A 21,080-nucleotide genomic window follows, 5' to 3' on the forward strand; every position below is an offset into this window, starting at 1 on the left:
TTTTAGCATTTACTCTCCCTTTCAAGTGTCATGGGCAAAGCATGCTGAGAAATATAAATCCCAGCCCAGTTTCAATTAAACTTAAAGGGTTAGTTCACCCAAAAAGGCTCCATGAGGCCTACATAGGGAGCAATGACATTTCCCCTCTCAAGATCCATAAAGGTACTACAAACATATTTAAATCAGTTCATGTGAGTACAGTGGTTCAATATTAATATTATAAAGCGACGAGAATATTTTTTGTGCGCCAAAAAAACCAAAATAACGACTTCAAAACACTGCTTCAGGAAGATTCGGAGCGTAATGAATCAGCGTGTCGAATCATGATTTGGATCGCGTGTCAAACCGCCAAACTGCTGAAATCACGTGACTTTGGCGCTCCGAACTGCGGATTCGACACGCTGATTCATTATGCTCCGAATCTTCCTGAAGCAGTGTTTTGAAACCGGCCATCACTAAATAATTCGTTATTTTGTTTTTTTTGGCGCACAAAAAATATTCTCGTCGCTTTATAATATTAATATTGAACCACTGTACTCACATGAACTGATTTAAATATGTTTTTAGTACCTTTATGGATCTTGAGAGAGGAAATGTCATTGCTCCCTATGTAGGCCTCATGGAGCCATTGGATTTAAACAAAAATATCTTAATTTGTGTTCCGAAGATCAACAAAGGTCTTACGGGTATAAAACGGCATGAAGGTGAGTAATTAATGACAGAATTTTAATTTTTGGGTGAACTAACCCTTTAAGTTCTTCTAAATTAAAAGAAATCAGTTCATAAAACTCAAAACAATGAAACAGTTCAGTTTACTTAAAATATATCAGTTCTGTGAACTTTTTTTTTAAAAAAGTGCTAAGTATTCATAAAAGTTAATTTGACATTAAGTTTGTCCTACTCAAACCAATTAATTATTTTGAGTGTTAGGGTTTACAGTGTAACCGACCCGAGCCCGACGGGTCCCGAAGAACTCGCGGGTTTCAGGTCGGGTTCGGGTTAAGGTTTCATGAATAGCTTCAGGTTCGGGTCTGTAACTAAGAACAACTATATAGGCTAGTATATAAGGTTTGCATGCCATCTTCTGCACTGTAAAACCTAACACTGATATGTACTAAATAGAAGTGAGTTCATTGCACTCAAATATATAAAGTTATGTGGACACAATGACTGAAACATAACTCAAACTGAATGAGTTATAGAAAATTTCTAGTTCCCAGCATGATAATTGGATAACGTTTGTATAATTAAGTGATTAATTGATGATTAGCATTAGTAATAAACACCTGCTGTTAACAAGCAGAATCACTGAAGGAAAGAAGAAAAAGAACTACAACTGACACAGACTGAGTGTTTATAAAACACATTTGTTATAGCATCATAGCATTGTTATAAAAGCATAGAGAATATATGATCAGGTGTTGGTTAAGCATTGATAATGATAACCTTCATTTAGTGTCCACTGATCTCATTCAGAACCTAGTCTCTGATTAAATGGATAATGTATTATTAGTCTTATTGATTATAGTAAAACTGTGACTCTACAGCTTAATGGCCAGCAGTGTTGTGGCAATCAGATAATATGAAGGAATTTACAAACAGTTTGTGCAAAAAAAAAAAAAATTAATCTATGGCATTACTTAGACTCATATAAACACCAAGAATCAGCATATGAATCTCTACAATGGTGACCATTAAAAAAACGATTCATGCTGCGGTGCATTCTGGGTACTTGCACATGACAGGTGCTGTTTGAAAGAGCATGATGCATCTGTATATGTTTAATTTATGGCGTGTGTGTTTCATGAGCTCCGTTTCCATGGGCACATTTTGATTTATCTAATTCTGGATATTTCCAGTTGATAACTTAGCCTAAGACGTGTGATTAATAATAAGACCACACCAAGAGAACCCATTATAATCAGTGATGCAGTGACTGTCACTTCTTGTATTTCGGGCACACCACAAGGTGTCACTGTGGCGTCAACGTTTCGCCCTCGCCTACTCTGAGCTCGATTGCTATGTCTGAGGTAAACCACGCCCTCCTCATTTCAATATTAAATCAACAAATGTATTTTAGATACACAGTTAATACTAAGGACTAACTAGGCCAAAGAAATACTAATGTTCAAAAATCAAGGATCAAGAGCCCAACTAAAGCAAACACTGATCTCCATCATGGTATGTCAAATGAAACAATAAAACAACATCTAAACAATCCGTGTAGGTCATTGTATCATATGTTCAGTCATTTTTTATGGCAAAAAAAAAGCCAACAGAAAATGTAATCAGATGATATGAATTCACATGATAAAGTTGTCTTTAACCATGCCACTGTAAGAAATTATATTGTTTAGTACTGTATTGTTTTGAAGTCACTGTAATGGTTATTCGTGTCCATTTGCTTGGGATCTTGAACTTCGTATATTCATATTCAAGTTTCTGATCTAACCAAGTCAAAAGTCTGACAAATTACAACATTTGTTAAAACAATGACAAGCTTGAATATAAAATAAGCTAATTGGCTGATTTTAAGTTAGTCAAACTATACTATTATTAGCGTTATTTCAGCATCGAGATTTACCAATATCCTATTTTAAATTCATAATTGTTTGTAGATTGATCTTTCGCAATAGTAAAGCAGCGGCTGAGATTTAGCTTTGAAAGGTGTGACATCATCTTGCAACACAATTTTTTTTCTTCCATCATCTAATGATGCACAGACATCAATACTTGACATACAAAACACAACAATGGTGACACTCTACAAATATTAATAATAAAAAAGATAAATTCTGAACATTACAAAATAAACCATCAACACAAACTTCTAAGAGTGAACCAAAAATAAGTTCAGAAGCACAGATAAAACCAACAAGAGCCAAAAAACTCCACAGCATAATCTATTCATGCTGCACTGCATGCTGGGTATCCTTATAGTACATATGCACTGTAGAAATACAGTATGATATTGTTTGTTTACAGTCATTTTTTGAGAGTGCAGTTAGATACAAGAGAAATCCTACTGTGCAATTACTGTGAAAGTCATGCAATTATTAACCTGGAATATACTGTAATTTCACACTAAAATTTGTAACAGTGTATACATTGAACACAATGTAAGTTGCTTTAGAAGCATCCGCCAAATGTGTAAATGAAACGACATGGAATCAAGAGAGTTAACTAAGTATTTTTAGACTAAATGATTTCATAAACAAGAAACTGGGCTTCTGGATAAAAGTATACTTTTTATTAAATTTTCCACTTTTGTTCATTACTGTTTTATTCATTCATTCATTTGTTTGTTTGTTTGTTTTTCTGTGCAGTTCCACCTCAACCGAAACTGTCAGTAGAGTCTGAATGGAAAACATTTTTCACAACTGAAAAAGTGACTCTGAAGTGTTCAGTTGATGTTGGTCCAAATGAATGGGGTTATGAATGGTTTAGAAACGGAGCTCAGCTTTCAGGTTATGAGGACATTTCCTTTTCTGGAGACACACTCTCAATCAGCTCAGCAAAAGCGAGTCATTCAGGACAGTATACCTGCAGAGGAAAACATCTGACAAGAACACCAGTGACTACAGGACAAGCAAAAGCTTTGCAACTTGATATTTATGGTAAAACTACGTATAATATTCTACGATTAATAGATATTAACGAAATTAACAGGCACTTAAAAAAAAAGAGTTCAGTGAAAGAAGCTGTTTATATTTTAAGCTGCTTTTCATTTACATTGCCTTTTATCGGTGTTCATGTCAGTATTTGCAGTTTCCTGTCTACTCTTCTTGACAGTGGCCAGACAGTATTAGCAGTCAGTTAATGTAGTCTTGGATTATGAAGAATAACAAGCATACAGTGCATCTGGAAATTATTCACAGCCCACTTTTTCCACATTTTGTTATGTGGCAGCCTTATTCCAAAAGGGATTAAATTCATTATTTTCCTCAAAATTCTACAAACAATACCCCATAATGACAACATGAAATAAGTTTGTTTGAAATCTTTGCAAATTTATAAAAATAAATAAATAAATAAAAAATCACATGTACATAAGTATTTACAGCCTTTTGCTCAATACTTTGTTGAAGCACCTTTGGCAACAATTACAGCCTCAAGTCTTTTTGAATATGATGCTACAAGCTTGGCACACCTATTTTTGGGCTGTTTCTCCCATTCTTCTTTGCAGGACCTCTCAAGTTCCATCAGGTGGGATGGGAAGCGTCGATGCACAGCCATTTTCAGATTTCTAAGGAGATGTTCAATCAGGTTCAAGTCTGGGCTCTGGCTGAGCCACTCAAGGACATTCACAGAGTTGTCCCGTAGTCACTCCTTTGTTATCTTGGCTGTGTTCTTACGCCGTGTCCTAAGCAGACGCGACGTGACGCCATGACACGTGATAAAAGGTATCTTTTCCATGTTAATCAGAGCTTTTGTCCTAACCAGTGAATATTCTATTTTAGAAACGGTTTCTATTTCTCTGCGACTTCGCGGCTGAAACAGCAACACAAAGTATGGCAATGATAATATCAGATACTGTTTATGTGCGTTATTTAATGTTAAAAGGGTCTAATCTGAGTGTGAATCATTCTGTGTTCCCAGCTTTTTAGCTGTAATGAAAACAACACTGGCTATCACCTCAGATCTTGAAAATAAATAAATGGGCACAAGAACGTTCAAACTGTCAACTCAATGTGAATAAACAAGTGTATTCTATGACAAAGATCGGTTCAGTCACTACAAATGAACTTTAAATAATGTTTAAATGATGCAATATTTATGAATTTTACTATGTACTTGCCCATTTCATTGCGTCTGCTGTCTTCCACACTCTCTTCTGATTGGCTGTGGATTTTGATTGATTTTATTGCTTCTCATTGTTGCGTCGCATCTAGTGCAGACAGTCAAATTGCTCGTCGCTGGAATCTTATTACATTGCGTCTGGTTAGGACACGGTGTTAGGGTCGTTGTCCTGTTGGAAGATGAACCTTCGCCTCAGTCTGAGGTCCAGAGTGCTTTGGAGCAGGTTTTCATCAAGGATGTCTCTGTACATTGCTGCATTCATCTTTCCCTTGATCCTGACTAGTCTCCCAGTTCTGCCGCTGAAAAACATCCCCACAGCAGGATGGTATTGGCCAGGTGATGAGCGGTGTCTGGTTTCCTCCAGACATGATGCTTGCTATTCAGGCCAAAGAGTTCAATATTTGTTTCATCACACCAGAGAATTTTGTTCCTCATAATCTGAGAGTCCTCCAGGCGGGCTGTCATGTGCCTTTTACTGAGGAGTGGCTTCCGTCTGGCCACTCTACCATACAGGCCTGATTGGTGGAGTGCTGCAGAGATGGTTGTCAGAGTGACCATCGGGTTCTTGGTCGCCTCCCTGACTAAGGCCCTTCTCCCCCGATCGCTCAGTTTGGCCGGGCGGCCCGCTCTAGGAAGAGTCTGGTTCCAAACTTCCTCCATTTACAGATGATGAAGGCCACTGTACTCATTGGGACCTTCAATGCTGCAGAAATTTTTCTGTACCCTTTCCCAGATCTGTGCCTTGATACAATCCTGTCTCGGAGGTGTACAGACAATTTCTTGGACTTCATGGCTTGGTTTGTGCTTTGACATGCACTATTAACTGTGGGACCTTATTAGACAGGTGTGTGCCTTTCCAAATCATGTCCAGTCAACTGACTTTAACCACAGGTGGACTCCAATCAAGTTGTAGAAACATCTCAAGGATGATCAGTGGAAACAGGATGCACCTGAGCTCAATTTTGAGTGTAATGGCAAAGGCTGTGAATACTTATGTACATGTGATTTTTTTTTTTTTTTCTTTTTTTTTTTTTAATAAATTTGCAAAGATTTCTGTCAGGACCACTATCGTCAAATATAATTGATAATGGCATAGAGTTTGTATTGGCGGTATGATTTTGTTCTGGGCAAGAACTCCCTGTGCATCCATGCAGCCTAGCATGGATAAGAGCAGGGAGAGCAGCAATAACCCCCCTTAGGGTAAACAGAACAGAACCAACAGATGCAAATATAATTAATGTCAATAATTTAACATGTACATATTTTTCAAGAATTAGTTTGATTCAGGGGAATCATAAGGACAATCCTGACTGGTGAGAGGAGGAGCTGGGGATGGAGGAGGGTATTTAGCTCCTGTGAAACACGATAGCTACTGATAATACTGAGGAGCTTATATATGGATGCTTTGATAGGCGTCATATCCTGTAGGTAGACGTGAGTCACCTGGGAGTCAGCTGATGCGAGCTTGACTGACGTGACCTGCCAGAACTGACGCTAACTTCTTTCACATTGTCATTATGGAGTATTGTTTATAGAATTTTGAGGAAAATAGTGAATTTAATCCATTTTGGAAAAAGGCTGTAACAAAATGTGGAAAAAGTGAAGCGCTGTGAATACTTTCCAGATGCACTGTATGCAACTCAAGGCAGTTATTGTTTGAAGAGAGTGCATTATTACTAATTCTATTCCTGTGATTCTTAGATAACAAACCAAAAACAATCATCACAAAACAAAAGTGGTTTGAGCCCTTCTACACTGGGGAGAAAGTCCAGCTTGGTTGTAACATGCCTGGTGATGGATGGAAGTATGACTGGTATGAAGGCTCAAAAAACTTGATCACAAATCCAACTTTCACTATAAGCTCAGCATCTCCCTCTAACACTGGTGTCTATCACTGCAAAGCAAAGAGAGGAGACTTCTCAGTGGACAGTGAGACTCTACGAGTGCAAGTTAAAGGTGAGTCCATAATTTACCTCTTTATAGTCATTTCTGTTGTGGAATATTCTTCCTATTGTGCATTTATTGAGTTTACAATGCCTCAGTAAAGTTGCCAGGTTCCATTAAATAGAGGCCCGCTTTGGAAGCGTCTGCCAAATGTGTAAATGTAAATAAAATAACAGAAAGTCAAGAGAGTTAAATATGTATTTTAGACTAATTGATTTCATTAACAAGAAATTGTTAAGGTACACATAACAACATTAACTTTGACACGCATCAGACTTAGGGTGTACTCACACTAGCCATGGTTGTCTTGAACCGAGCCCGAGTGCGATTGTCCCCCCTCCCCACTCCCCCGCTGGCAAAGTAGTAATAAAGATGTTTGCCATCATAATGATGACAGTAGCGCACACAAAAGTAGTAGCTGTTCCGTGCTCCAGCACGGTTAGCGCTCACACTGCATGCGAACCGTGCTCGAGCCCAACTGAACCGTGCTCTGGCCCACCTCTTCCAAGCGGGCCAGGGACAGCTAAACGAACTGCGCCCGGGCACGGAACGGAGTGATCACACTATTCAAACAAACCGGGCTTTGGGGGTCAAACATGCTCAGGCATGGTTCAGAGCGCCCTAGTGTGAGTACACCCTTAGTGTTAGTACACCCTTAGTGTTAGTATTAGGCTCTATGTGACCACATTCACCTTACAGTTTAGTTCGTTTTCCTCTCTCCCTTTAGATCTGCCTGAAGCACGAGTCCAGTCAGAATGGACAGAAGCATTTCCTGGTGAAAAAGTGTCTTTGCAGTGTGTGATTCCTGGATCTCAAAACTGGATCTATAAGTGGTTCAAGGGCTCAGAAAATGTTGTCTCCAGTGATGAAAGAAGCATAAAAGACAACACTCTCACTCTCTCAGTGAAGTCCGGTCATGAAGGAGAGTATGCGTGTCAAGCTGAGCTGGAGGGCAGGACAGTCACAACTGCAAAAAGCAAAACACATTTGTTAACAGTTCATGGTAAGTTTTGTCACAGAAAAAATCTGTTGTCAGCTAAAACCAGCATGTCATGACTATTAGCAGTCAATTAATTTAGTCTTGACATTTTTAAAAATTCTTATTTCAGAACACAGCTATTTATTTTTGCATAATTCATAGCCTCATGTTTATTTATAATATAAACTTTGTTTAGCTTGTAATTGTTTAATATTAAGTTTTGGTGCTGTTTATTACCAGCCTCAGTTTAGGCAAAACTTTTAAGGGGCTTCCATTAAAAAATTACTTTATAATTCTAAAAGATAATTATAAAATATAATATACTTTATATTTATGTCTAAAAACAATTACACATTATTTTGTAAATAAATAATTATTATGATCTTTTTTATTATTCTAAAGGATCGAAGCCAACAGTCGTTCTGAAGCAAGATCCATTATACCCAGAGATCTACACGGGGGAACAAGTCAAACTCATTTGTAGCATTGAAGAGAAGACATCAAAATGGCAATATCAGTGGCAAAAACATTCAGTGCTAGTAAACGATCACACTTACACTATCCCAAGTGCTACACTCGATCAAAACGGGGAATACACTTGCACCATAACAAGGAGAGAAATGACATACACAGAGTCCACAAAATTGAATATAAGAGGTAAGATTAATCTGTTTTATACATGAAGGCTTAATACAATGTCAAAACATGTCCAGTTCTCTTACATTATTATGGTGTTTATGTGTGCAGAGCCGCCTCGACCAAAACTGTCAATAGAGTCTCAATGGAAAACATTTTACCCAACTGAAAAAGTGACTCTGAAGTGTTCAATTGATGGAGGTTCAAATGAATGGGGCTATGAATGGTTTAGAAACAGAATTGCGATTTCAGTTGACAAGGACTTTTCTGGAGACACACTCTCAATCAGCTCAGCAAAAGCGAGTCATTCAGGACAGTATACCTGCGAAGGAAAACACCTGAAGCGAACTCCAGTGACTACAAGACGAGCAAAACCTTTGCAACTTGATATTTATGGTAAAGCTACTTAAAATATTCTATGATTATTAAATATGAATGAAATTGACAGGCACCCAAAAGAGTTCAATGAAGAAGCTGTTTATATTTAGTGCCCGAGCACCGATGGTGTGAGGACCCTATTGTAATTTCTCAGTCAGTTCTTCTTCTCCAAAATGAATCACATTTTTGAGGGCCTAAACATGCTCGAAAACTCATGAAACTTTGCACATGCGTCAGAAGTGGTGAAAATTTATGTCTGATATGAGTTTCAGAACTAGGTGTTGCAAAATGGCTCAATAGCGTCACCTACAAAATTTCAATGAAGCGCCCTTCGAGCTACGTTTCACATACAAGTATGAAATTTGGTAGACAGATGTAACAGCCAAATACCTACAAAAAAGTTCATGGGTGCAAAATCTGAAAACCCAACAGGAAGTGAGATTTAAAATTTCCATTTCCAGATGTTGTACTTTAACGAAGAGCTTTAATCAGATCAACATCATATTTGGTCAGTCTAATCTAAAGGCCTCTGCAACATAAATTGTGAAGATCTTGAGTTTTCGCTGAAGGGCGTGTCCGTGGCGGCCTAACAAAATTCAATATTTCACCATGAAACAGGAAGTTGTTGTAACTCAGGCATACAATGTCAGATCTGCCTGTTTTATTAGAGTCCTGTCCTGAAACATCTACATACCAATATTCAGTTACAGTCATAGTGCCACCTGCGGGCAACAGGAAATGACGTTTTACACTGTGATTAACTCACCATTGAGTTTTAACCAAATCAATATCACATTTGGTCAGTCTAATCTTAAGGCCTTAGCGATGTTAAATTGTGAAGATCTTGAGTTTTTGTTGAAGGGCGTGTCCATGGCGGCCTGACAAAGTCTGATGTTTTACCATGAAACAGGAAGCTGATGTAAGTCAGACATACAATGTCTGACCTGCCCCAAAGTTCACATGTTTGATAAGAGTCCTGGTCTAAAGACATCTATATGCCAATGGTTAATCTTAGTGCCACCTGTTGGCAGCAGGTAATGGCATGCTTTACACTGTAATTCACTTGCAGAAACAGATTTAAATATGCCATGAAGTACATCTTAGAAACACATTAAATCATGCAACACTTGGCTAAGTTCTAATGTATGTGATTAACGCCACGAAACAGGAAGTTGTTGTAACTTAAGCATACAATCTGCCCAAAACTTCACATGGTTGAGAAGAGTCCTGTCCTGAACACATCTACATGACAGTATTCAGTTATAGTCATAGCACCACCAGCTGGTAGCAAGAGGTGTGGCAAATACAAATCACTGATATGGTCCTCCTATATTTATATACTTAAATGCATATTGCCCACCGTGCTCTGTTTTCCTAAAGCCACCAGGTGGTGGTGGCACAGGTGCGAGGGCCCTTTCATCGCTGCTTGCAGCTTTAATTGAAGCTGCTTTTCATTTACATTGGCCTGTATCAGTGCACAGTGGTTCATGTCAGCATTTGCAGTTCACTTTCTACTCTTCTTGACAGTGGCCTGACACTATTAGCAGCATGATTCAGTTAATTTAGTCTTGGATTATGAAGAATAACAAGCATATGCAACTCAAGGCAGTTACTGTTTGAAGAGAGTGCATTATTACAAATTCTACCCCTGTGATTCTTAGATAACACACCAAAACCAATTATCACAAAACAAAAGTGGTTTGAGCCCTTCTACACTGGGGAGGAAATCCAGCTTGGTTGTAATATGTCTGGTGATGGATGGAAGTATGACTGGTTCAGCAACTCAGAAACCTTGATCACAGATCCAACCTTCACTATCAGCTCTGCATCTCCCCCTAACACTGGTGTTTATCACTGCAAAGCAAAGAGAGGAGACTTCTCAGTGGACAGTCAGACTCTACGAGTGCGAGTTCAAGGTGAGTCCATAATTTACCTCTTTATAGTTATTTCTGTTGTGGAATATTCTTCCCATTGTACATTCATTGACTTTACAATGCCTTAGTAAAGTTCCCAGGAAATTAAATGACTGATTAAATGTAGGCCTCCTTTGGAAGTGGAGAGATCTACACTGAGTTCAGTCTGTTATATTATTATGGTATTTATCTGTGCAGAGCCACCTCAACCAAAACTGTCAATAGAGTCTGAATGGAAAACATTTTACCCAACTGAAAAAGTGAATCTGAAGTGTTCAATTGATGGAGGTTCAAACGAATGGGGCTATGAATGGTTTAGAAACGGAGCTCAGCTTTCAGTTGACAAGGACATTTCCTTTTCTGGAGACACACTCTCAATCAGCTCAGCAAAATTGAGTCATTCAGGACAGTATACCTGCAAAGGAAAACACCTGAAGAGAACTCCAGTGACTACAGGACAAACAGAAGCTTTGAAACTTCATATTCATGGCAAGTAAAACTACTTCTGAAAATATATTCTGTTATGATATATGTGAAAGGCCTCTATCAATGTACAGTGGTTCATGTCAGCAGTTTCCTGCCTACTCTTGACAAGTTTCAGAGGCCCAAATTTGTCAACATCTCAAAGGAATTTTTTTTTTCTTGTACCCAAGTGAAAAAGTGACTCTGACTCTTATAAATGGGGCTATAAATTAAACTTCTCAAAAAAAAAGGACATTTCCATTTCTAGAAATACAGCCAATCATCTCAGTAAAAGTGAATTAGGATTGTATACATGAAGAGAAAATCATGGAAATTAAAATGTAAAAGTAAGTTCAGAAATTAACAGAAGAATACAGATAGTGACAGTCAGGAGCCTTAAAGGATTAGTTCACTTCTGAATTAAAATTTCATGATTATTTACGCACCCCCATGTCATCCAAGATGTTCATGTCTTGCTTTCTTCAGTAGAAAAAAAATTAAGGTTTTTGAGGAAAACATTCCAGGGTTTTTGTCTGTATAGTGGACTTCAGTGGAGTTCACTAGGTTGAAGGTCCAAATGTCAGTTTCAGTGCAGCTTCAAAGCACTATATATGATCCCAGATGAGGAATAAGGGTCTTATCTAGCGAAACGATCGGTCAGTTTCTAAAAAAAAAAAAAAAAAAAAAAAAAAAAAATTATATATGTTTTAACTACAAACGCTCATCTTGCACTAGCTCTCTTTTTCCTCTTCTTCTTGTAGAATTTCGGCTGTGTAGATGCTGCTAAGTGTATTACTGCTCTCCGCAGGTCAAAGTTTGAACTAAATTGTCATATACAATATGCTAGTGCAAGTATATAAGAATTAGTTCAAATTTGACCTGTGAAGGGCAGTAATACACTTAGCAGCATCTACACTGCCGGAATTCTACAAGAAGAAGAGGAAGAAGAGAGCTAGTGCAAGACAAGTTTTAACACAAACTAACAAACTTAATGTGATGCATATTTGTCAGTCATACTTAAATGAAACAAGTAAGAATGAGATTTGTGCAACATGATTCATATTTTTGAGTGTAGGATTGGTTTAGCTTTTTTGCTGTTGCAACTTTGTATTTTAGAGTGGAAAGTGCTTTTCAGTGGGAAATTCAGTTCATAGTCTCAGATTACCTAGAATAACAAACATACTCAAAGTTATTGTTTGAAGGTGGTCCATTATTATTATTATTAGTATTTACTTCTGTTGCTCCTAGTTGATACACCAAAACCACATATCAGAAAAGATCAGTGGTTTGAGTTCTTCTACATTGAGGAGGAAGTCCAGCTTGGCTGCAACATGTCTGGTGATGGTTGGGAATTTCACTGGTATAAAAACTCAAAAACCTTGATAGCAAAACCCAGTTACACCATCAAATCAGCATCTCTCTCTGACACTGGTGTCTATCACTGCAAAGCAAAGAGAGGAGCCTTCTCAGTGGACAGTGAGACTCTACAAGTGCAAGTTCAAGGTAAGTTAGTCTCTTGCCTCTTGTGGCCATTTATTTTATAAAATATAACCGTGGCAAAGCACTTAAAGGATTAGTTCACTTTCAAATGAAAATTACCCCAAGCTTTACTCACCCTCAAGCCATCCTAGGTATATATGACTTTCTTCTTTCAGATGAACACAATCAGAGTTATATTAATAAATATCCTGACACATCTAATGCTGGGTACACACTAAAAGATTTTCAAAAACTTATAAGATTTTCAAAATGTGAGAGACCACAAACATGAGGACAAAAAAATCCTAGATTTAACCGTTTTGCTCCTATAGTATGTGCTGTGCCGTGATGTGACAAAGACAGCATACCGACTGTCCCGACTGTGAACAAGGAAAATCTCGCCAAATCTTTTGAGACTTCAGAATAAACATGATGGACGATAGGCAGGAAGAAATTGTGTTGATAGTGTTTGGAATGATTTTGGTATGTTTTATTGGACACGTTGTAAAAACACTCATGCTGTTGCCACAAATCGACAAGCTGATCCTCCATCTCTGCTGTCTGCCATTTAACTTTGTGCTGCGCCATGACTGCGTTTGTTATGCTTCTGTCTTTTGTCAGCTCGCTTTCTGATTGGATATTGTTTCGTTTCACGTGATAATCTCCAAAGCGTGTATGCGTTTGCCCTCGGGGTTCCCCCCACACATCAGGAAGAATGTTGGAGGCACCCTGAATATTCAACATGTTGAATATTTACGATTTGCGATCGGGGCGCCTCCAACGTTCTTCCAAGCAGATTCAGTCACTCTTAACACACCTCACACCACAGGAAAATCTGATAAGATAATCTGTAGAACCATCAAGATAATCGGGACATTACCTAGGATTGCCGGAAGGGGAGAAATTGGCCCAAAATCAGCTCGATTATCTTGTGGTGTGTACCCAGCATAAGCTTTATAATGGCAGTGAACGGAACCAGTTACGCTTTCTTCCTAAGTTGAATACGGAAGGCGTCTGGCGGAAGCTACTGTAAAGCTATTTTACTTTATAACTTGTTCAATATGGATATTTTTCTTACAAAAACGCATCACTTCACTTCAGAAGGCCTTTATTAATCCCCCGGAGCCATGTGGAGTACGTTTTGCTTTGGATGGATGCACTTTCTTGAGCTTTATACTCATTGGTCCCGTTCACTGCCATTATAAAGCTTACATGCATCAGGATATTTATAAATATAACTCAGATTGTGTTCATCTGAAAGAAGAAAGTCATATACACCTAGGATGGCTTGAGGATGAGTAAAGTGGGGGTAATTTTCATTTGAAAGTGAACTAATCCTTTAATGAAATGAAAATATAAAGTTAGTGATAGTTCACCCAAAAACATGAAAATCATATCAGCATTTACTCAACTGATATGAATTGTCGTTCCTGTAGGCTACGACTTTCTTACTTCTGTGGAACACAAAAGAAAATATTTTGAAGAATGTTCATACTATGAAAGTCAGTGTGATCTAATGTTTTTTGGACCCCACTGGCTTACAAAATATCTTCTTTTATGTTCAATGGAAGAAATACATGTGTGGAAGGACATGAGGTGAGTAAATGATGAGAGAATCTTCATTTATGGGTGGACTATCACTTTAAGTGTAATTTACTGAATGATATGCTTTGAACATACATGGTATAAAATGATTTTAACAAGTAAGTGCATTTTAAATAGTTACCAAAGCTAGTAAAAATAAAAGCACTGATGCGTGATGATTAGAAGTAATTAGAAGGCTCAGTATGAAATATATTTTATAACAAATTATTTATAAAGTAACCTTTTGTTTTGTTGTAAGTGCGTCCACCTGCAGTTCTGAGTCTGGAGACTGAATTGAGCGACATCATATCTGGAAATATCCTGACCCTCAGATGTAACGTCTCAGACGGCAGACAGTGGAGCTACGCCTGGTTCGAAAACGGACAGAAGCTCAATGGGTCGTCAGATATGTTCAAAGTGACAGCAACTGAAGAAACTATTAAAAGTGAATTCAAGTGCAAGGGAATAAGGACAGAGAGACCACTGTACTCCGCTCTGAGTGAGGGCTTCACGGCCAATAATATTAGTGAGTATTTATTAATAAACTTCTTTCATACAGTGTATAGATGTGAATGATTTAGATGTGAATGACTTGTGGATTGGAACAATGTCAAGTTATCATCAAGATTTTCAAGATAAACATTTTTAACAGTGCGATAAGTAGACAAAAAAAAAAAAAAAAAAAACCCTGACAAAAAACACTTAATTTCTATATAAATGTTTGAAGGGAATATTAATTTAACTTGAATAACTTTATCATTTCCTTCATTATTACAGTATTAAAAAGAAAAATTCTGCTGGCCATCTCAGGATGTCTCATCTGCTGTATTATAATTCTGATCATTGGATGCCTTGTTCTAAGATTCACACGTAAACCAGGTACAAACAGAAAACAATTCATATACTTCTGAAATTCTTAAAAAACAAGCAGTGTCTATTTACACCAAGCACCAAGAACTAGCCTTGTGTCACCAATTGCTCAGATTACTTCAAATACTCTAGAACCATTTCTACACTTTGCTTTACACTTTTACACTTCACACTTTCTTTGAATAGTATCCATCAATTGATGCAGTGTAAAAATGATTCCATTTGTTGATATTTACATTTTTGGTGTAAACAATGTCTCCTATTATTTACACTCAGTGTGAACACTATTTACCCTCTAGTAAACTTAGTGTAAATAGCTACTGCCTAAAACTGTAAAATTGCTTTTAAACATGTAAGCCTTTGACATTTGTTGTTTTGTACTTTTGTACTTCTTATAAAACTTTTGTTTCTTATTATCTTTAGAGAAAAAAGAAACAGTACAAGAGGACTTGTTTTTCTCAATGGCAGACTCTAAGAACCGTAAGTTTTCTGTGATGGGTATGTTTAGGAGTAGGGGATAGAATATACAGATTTAACAGTAAAAAAAAAAAAAAAAAATTGTTATGGAAAGTTCCCATAAAATGTGTGTGTGTGTGTGTGTGTGTGCGTGTGCGTGCGTGTGTGTGTGTGTACGCGCGCACGTTTTTGTGACATATAAGGACATACAATTATATAATGACATGGGTATGACATAGGTATTACAAGGAGAGGATGACTTATGAGGACATTACCCCATGTCCCCATTTTTCAAAAGGCTTATAAATCATACAGAATGAATTTTTTTGAGAAAGTAAAAGTGTGTACAGTTTTCTGTGATGGGTAGGTTTAGGAGTAGGTGAAGAGTAGGGGGATAGAAAATACAGTTTGTACAGTATAAAATCCATTACGCCTATGGAATGTCCGCACAATTCACAAAAATAAACGTGTGTGTGTGTGTGTGCGTGTGTGTGTGTAAAACGTATCCATATTTACATTTATGTGGGTCTTTAATTACTCTGCAGAAACTGCTTCACCCCTGGAGGAGTACATGGACAACAGTCCCACAGAGATGGAAGGTATAATGTGCCTTTTACTGTGTTTGGCTGACATTACAATTAAAAACACAATCATGTACTCATTTACTTTAATAAATGGTTACTATTTCATATTTTGTGATAATATTATATATATATAAAAAAAACTATTGGTGACTCAACATGTAAAGTTTTCTGGCATTTTGCATGAATGTGCTTGTATTACAAGCCAGAGTTATGATTTTGGATTTTTAAAATAAAAGAAATTGCCACTCTCTCTCTAATATCATTTAGAATGTGAGGAAAAAGAAGAACTGCTCACTGATTGTGTTTCAGCTGTTCATGAAGATGATGTGATTAAAGGTAAGAGATCTAACAAACATTTACAAATGTCTATTATATCATAATATTTGTAACATAAATCAATCATTTCATTTTCAGTACACTCTAAAAAGTAAGTCAGGGGACCTTAAAAAGTTACAAATTCTAATTTATTGATGCTATTAAACATTTTAAGTTCTGTTGACATAGTAATGTTAATCGTTACATTAACTTAAAGGTAGGGTAGGCAATTTCAGAGTGGCTAGCAATAGCAAGCTAGCTTTGAAAGCATAAGATCTCACCCTCTCTTCAGAGCGTCTCCAAAGCCACGTCTCCTCCAAAACACATGAACGCACACAGCAGAGTCTGCAAAGCATCACGAGAGAAGGCGTTAAATTACCTCATGTCTCAAAGTGTCACGGTCACCAACTTTCTTACCTTCCCTGGACTCCATTTCCCAGCATTCCTCCTTTTTACTCACCTGCACTCCGTCAACAATCACCACTGATCACCACCAGCTGCCTCTCATCACCTGCACTGTTTATAAGGACTCTCCATACACACACTCCTTGTCTAGACTTGTCTATGTGTTCTTTGGATGTGACTCACCTAAAGACTCCTTACCTGATGTTTATCTCCAGTTCCACTTCTCCATTCTCCTTCATCTCCATTCTCCAGCTCCTCGTCTCCAGTCCAGTGTTATCGTCCTACAAACAAAGGAAAGTGCTCAGATTATATTCATCAGTGACTGTTAAATGTGTGTGTGTGGCTACTCACCTGTTCTGTGTCCATCCTGCTGCAATCACATTCCATATACATCATTGCAATTACCACTGTGTTCAATAAAGCCTGTCTTCATTTATACTTACCATCTCCCTGGTCTGTGTTCCGTGACAGAAGACTAGACCATAACAGCACTATGGGCATTTTCCTCACCCCAATTAATCCTGCCGATCTGCTCCTCTCCATTACTCAAAATGGCCGCCCACTTGAGTCATTTGTTGAAGAGTTCCTCCAGCTTGCCCACCAGGTACCCTGGAATGATGGTACGTTAAAGACTGTCTTCTGGATTGGTTTGGATGATGACCAACTCTTCCTACAAGCACCAGCAACCACAACCCCAGGTAACCTGGCTCAATATATAGATCATGTTTTGTGGCTTGCTGGTTTGTCCTTCACAGTAGGCGAAGTCGATGAAGCCGCCATTCCAGTGACTTATCACAAGATGGCCACCGCCACGCCTGAGTTCTCGGTCAAGATGGCCGCCGCCACGCCTGAGCCCTCAGTCAAGATGGCCGGCGCCACGCCTGAGCCCTCGGTCAAGATGGCCGGCACCACGCCTGAGCCCTCGGTCAAGATGGCCGCCATGCCTAAGTCCTCTCCAGAGCTTATGGAGTACCTATGGCTGATAGACTTTTGGTCTGAACCGGATCCAGTCTCCGTCCCGAGTCCAGAGGTGACTCCCTTCTCCGTTCCGAGTCCAGAGGCGACTCCCTTCCTCATCCCGAGTCCAGAGGCGACTCCCTTCCTCATCCCGAGTCCAGAGGCGACTCCCTTCCTCATCCCGAGTCCAGAGGCGACTTCCTTCCTCGTCCAGAGTCCAGAGGTGACTCCCTCCCTCGTTAAGAGCCTAGAGAGGGCTCCAGTCCCTGAGTCAGCTCCAGACTCCGCTCCAGTCCCCGAGACAGCTCCAGACTCCGCTCCAGTCCCCGAGTCAGCTCCAGACTCTGCTCCAGTCCACGAGTCAGCTCCAGACTCTGCTCCAGTCCACGAGTCAGCTCCAGACTCCGCTCCAGTCCACGAGTCAGCTCCAGACTCTGCTCCAGTCCCCGACTCAGCTCCAGACTCCGCTCCAGTCCCCGACTCAGCTCCAGACTCCGCTCCAGTCCCCGACTCAGCTCCAGACTCAGCTCCAGTCCCTGAGCCAGCTCAAAAGTCAGCTCCAGCCCACGAGCCCGCTCCAGCCCAGAAACCTGTGGCTCCTCCCAAGTAAATTTTTGGCGGGGGCCATATACCCATGGCCATAGTGGCCGAACCTGAGGGCCAGGCCGAGGCCACGGAGGCCACATCGCCTTGGCGCCCGGAACTGCCCGATCCGCCATGGCCCCCTGAAGTCCCTGATCTGCCATGGCGCCCCGAATGGCCAGCTCCGCCCGGGTCACCTGAGTTGCCGGCTCCGTCCTGGAGTCTTCATATCTACCGTCACTGTCGCTCTCCTGTCAAGACTCCAGGATGCCCGCCCTCCCTCCCCGGTTGTTCCATCTACAGCACGAGGACGTGCCTACCGGGAGGGGGAGTACTGTCACGGTCACCATATTTCTCACCTTTCCTGGACTCCATTTCCCAGCATTCCTCCTTTTTACTCACCTGCACTCCGTCAACAATTACCACTGATCACCACCAGCTGTCTCTCATCACCTGCACTGTTTATAAGGACTCTCCACACACACACTCCTTGTCTAGTCTCGTCTATGTGTTCCTTGGATGTGACTCACCTAAAGACTCCTTACCTGATGTTTGTCTCCAGTTCCACGTCTCCATTCTCTTTCGTCTCCATTCTCCAGCTCCTTGCTCCTGTCTCCAGTCCAGTGTTATCGTCCTACAAACAAAGGAAAGTGCTCAGATTATATTCATCAGTGACTGTTAAATGTGTGTGTGTGTGTGTGTGTGTGTGTGTGTGTGTGTGTGGCTACTCACCTGTTCTGTGTCCATCCTGCTGCAATCACATTCCATATCCATCATTGCAAAGCCTGTTTTCATTTATACTTACTATCTCCCTGTTCTGTGTTCTGTGACACAAAGCACATAACATTACAATAATAATGAATGTAAACAACTTACAGAGCTCTACTTGTACCACCTGACTGCTGCAGATTAATTTCGCTGTTGACATAGAAAAAAATAAATAAATCCATGTCTGAGGAACAGTTCAGTGGCCTGTTGCATGAAGCTAGTTGAACAATCTCTGAGTTTCAGAGTAGGTTTGGAGTTGACAAATCCAGATAAATCCAACCTGGTTTAGATCAGGATCAGCTGTTGCACAACGCTCGGTATAAACTTTCTCTGTCAACTCAGGTTTAATCCAGAGTTTGCAAAGCGCGTGCATCTGAAAGTGTGACACGTGCGGCAAACAGCTAATCACACGGAACAAGGAGAATGTCAGTTTGATTCACTTCTCGTGAGAGAGACGCGCAATTCATGTCTCTTCCGAAGATTAAGAGATCTTTATGAAAAATATGAAATTAAATGCATTTACAATGCAGGAATAAACACTGATGCAGTGAACGTTTGAGAAGGCAGCTGAAGGAAAATATATGACTATATCAATGCATGTGAATCAAACAAATAGACCAAATAATTAATATAGTTTCACAAAGAGCTCAAAAGAATACATGTAACCTTAATCTGTTTAAAAGCTTTATGTATTATGTATGTATTGTATTTATTTTAATTTAAAAGCAAAGTTTAATATTGTCAATTAATATAATAGGCCTAATTATAAGAATGTCATGAATTATTCATCATTTTAATTTATTTAATATAAATATAATGAATAATTAACAACAAATGTTGAGAAATTTTGTCTCTAAAATGTTTTCACTATAAACTGATTTAATTTGGAGCGACAGATACAGGGGGAGTGGCTTTATTGCATCAGATACATGTCACTTTACTCACAGCTGATTGGTCCAGTTTTGGTTTGTGATCTCTAACTCAGAATAAAACCTGCTCCAGAGCAGGTTAGCCATGTAGCGTAAGTTACCATACCAATGAACCCCGCTAAAAACCAATCCACCTTCATAAACCCGAAAAACCAGAGTTTACTCAAACTAATCTTGAACTTACCTGAGTAGCAACTGAAACTGGCTTTGTGCAACAGGCCACTGGGTAGAACATCACGGTTGCCATCTCGTAGTTACGGTTATGATGGTGCAGCATAAGATCATTGTTTTAGTTCAAGAGGAACTGTAAAAGGTGGCTGCTGTTTGTTTTTGGCGCTTGGTGACTGTCTGTCTACAACTCTACATAGCCTTATCGTGCTATGTATGGAAATACATATATGTTGACAGGCAGGTAGGACATCGGACCGAATACAATGATTGGAAGTACATTTTTTGATCCTGAGACTTCCACAGAACATATATTTACATGCTATCAGGATGTGAAGAGAATTTCAACTAGTATAACAAAAAGACACCCTACCTTTAATATTGTTTAATTTAAATTCAAATTTCTGCAGTACTCAAGTAGCTGGAGTGGCTTAATTTTTTTGAGTAATCAACTTAAAAATTTGTTCATGTTACAATTTTTTTTATTTCCTCTACATAATTTCATTCAAAGTTGTCATTACTTAAAACAGTTGATGAAAAAGTTGTTGTTGAGCCAACACATTATTTTTTAGAGTGTACATTACACTGTTAATAATAAAGGTTCCAAATGGATTTTTTCACAGTGATGAAGAACCAAATAACTTTTAGTGATCAGTTCTTAAAAGACCCATTTGTCTTAGTTTGGAAAACATTTTAATAAACTTTTTTGAACTATAAATAACCTTCAGTGCAATGAAAAGGTTCCACTGGTATTAAAAGTTTTTCATGGAACAATCAATGTCAATAAAGAATTTTTATTTTTAAGAGTGTACATAAAATACAGGAGTATAATAAAGTTTCTGAGCAATAATTCAGAAATCACAAATGACTC

At 38.9% G+C, this 21,080-nt stretch overlaps 1 protein-coding gene across 5 annotated transcripts in view; it reads left to right on the top strand.

The window, feature by feature from the left end:
• The first annotated feature begins 3,659 nt into the window (after window positions 1-3,659).
• LOC127504762 (Fc receptor-like protein 2) overlaps window positions 3,660-21,080 on the top strand; it is a 62,519-nt gene continuing 45,098 nt past the window's right edge. Inside the window, exons 1-14 of one of the 5 annotated variants that reach the window (XM_051879743.1) lie at window positions 3,664-4,403; window positions 6,502-6,756; window positions 7,472-7,747; window positions 8,126-8,380; window positions 8,471-8,755; window positions 10,399-10,653; window positions 10,849-11,139; window positions 12,361-12,615; window positions 14,435-14,701; window positions 14,953-15,054; window positions 15,469-15,525; window positions 16,047-16,100; window positions 16,353-16,421; window positions 18,907-21,063. In XM_051879743.1, the coding sequence (XP_051735703.1) occupies window positions 6,585-6,756; window positions 7,472-7,747; window positions 8,126-8,380; window positions 8,471-8,755; window positions 10,399-10,653; window positions 10,849-11,139; window positions 12,361-12,615; window positions 14,435-14,701; window positions 14,953-15,054; window positions 15,469-15,525; window positions 16,047-16,100; window positions 16,353-16,421; window positions 18,907-19,019 (2,451 nt within the window). In that variant the 5' untranslated portion in view covers window positions 3,664-4,403; window positions 6,502-6,584 and the 3' untranslated portion in view covers window positions 19,020-21,063. The other 4 variants (XM_051879747.1, XM_051879745.1, XM_051879744.1 and 1 more) reach the window with 4 other exon arrangements.

The sequence above is a fragment of the Ctenopharyngodon idella genome, chromosome 22 (assembly GCF_019924925.1).
Source record: "Ctenopharyngodon idella isolate HZGC_01 chromosome 22, HZGC01, whole genome shotgun sequence".
Classification (NCBI taxonomy): Eukaryota; Metazoa; Chordata; class Actinopteri; order Cypriniformes; family Xenocyprididae; genus Ctenopharyngodon; species Ctenopharyngodon idella.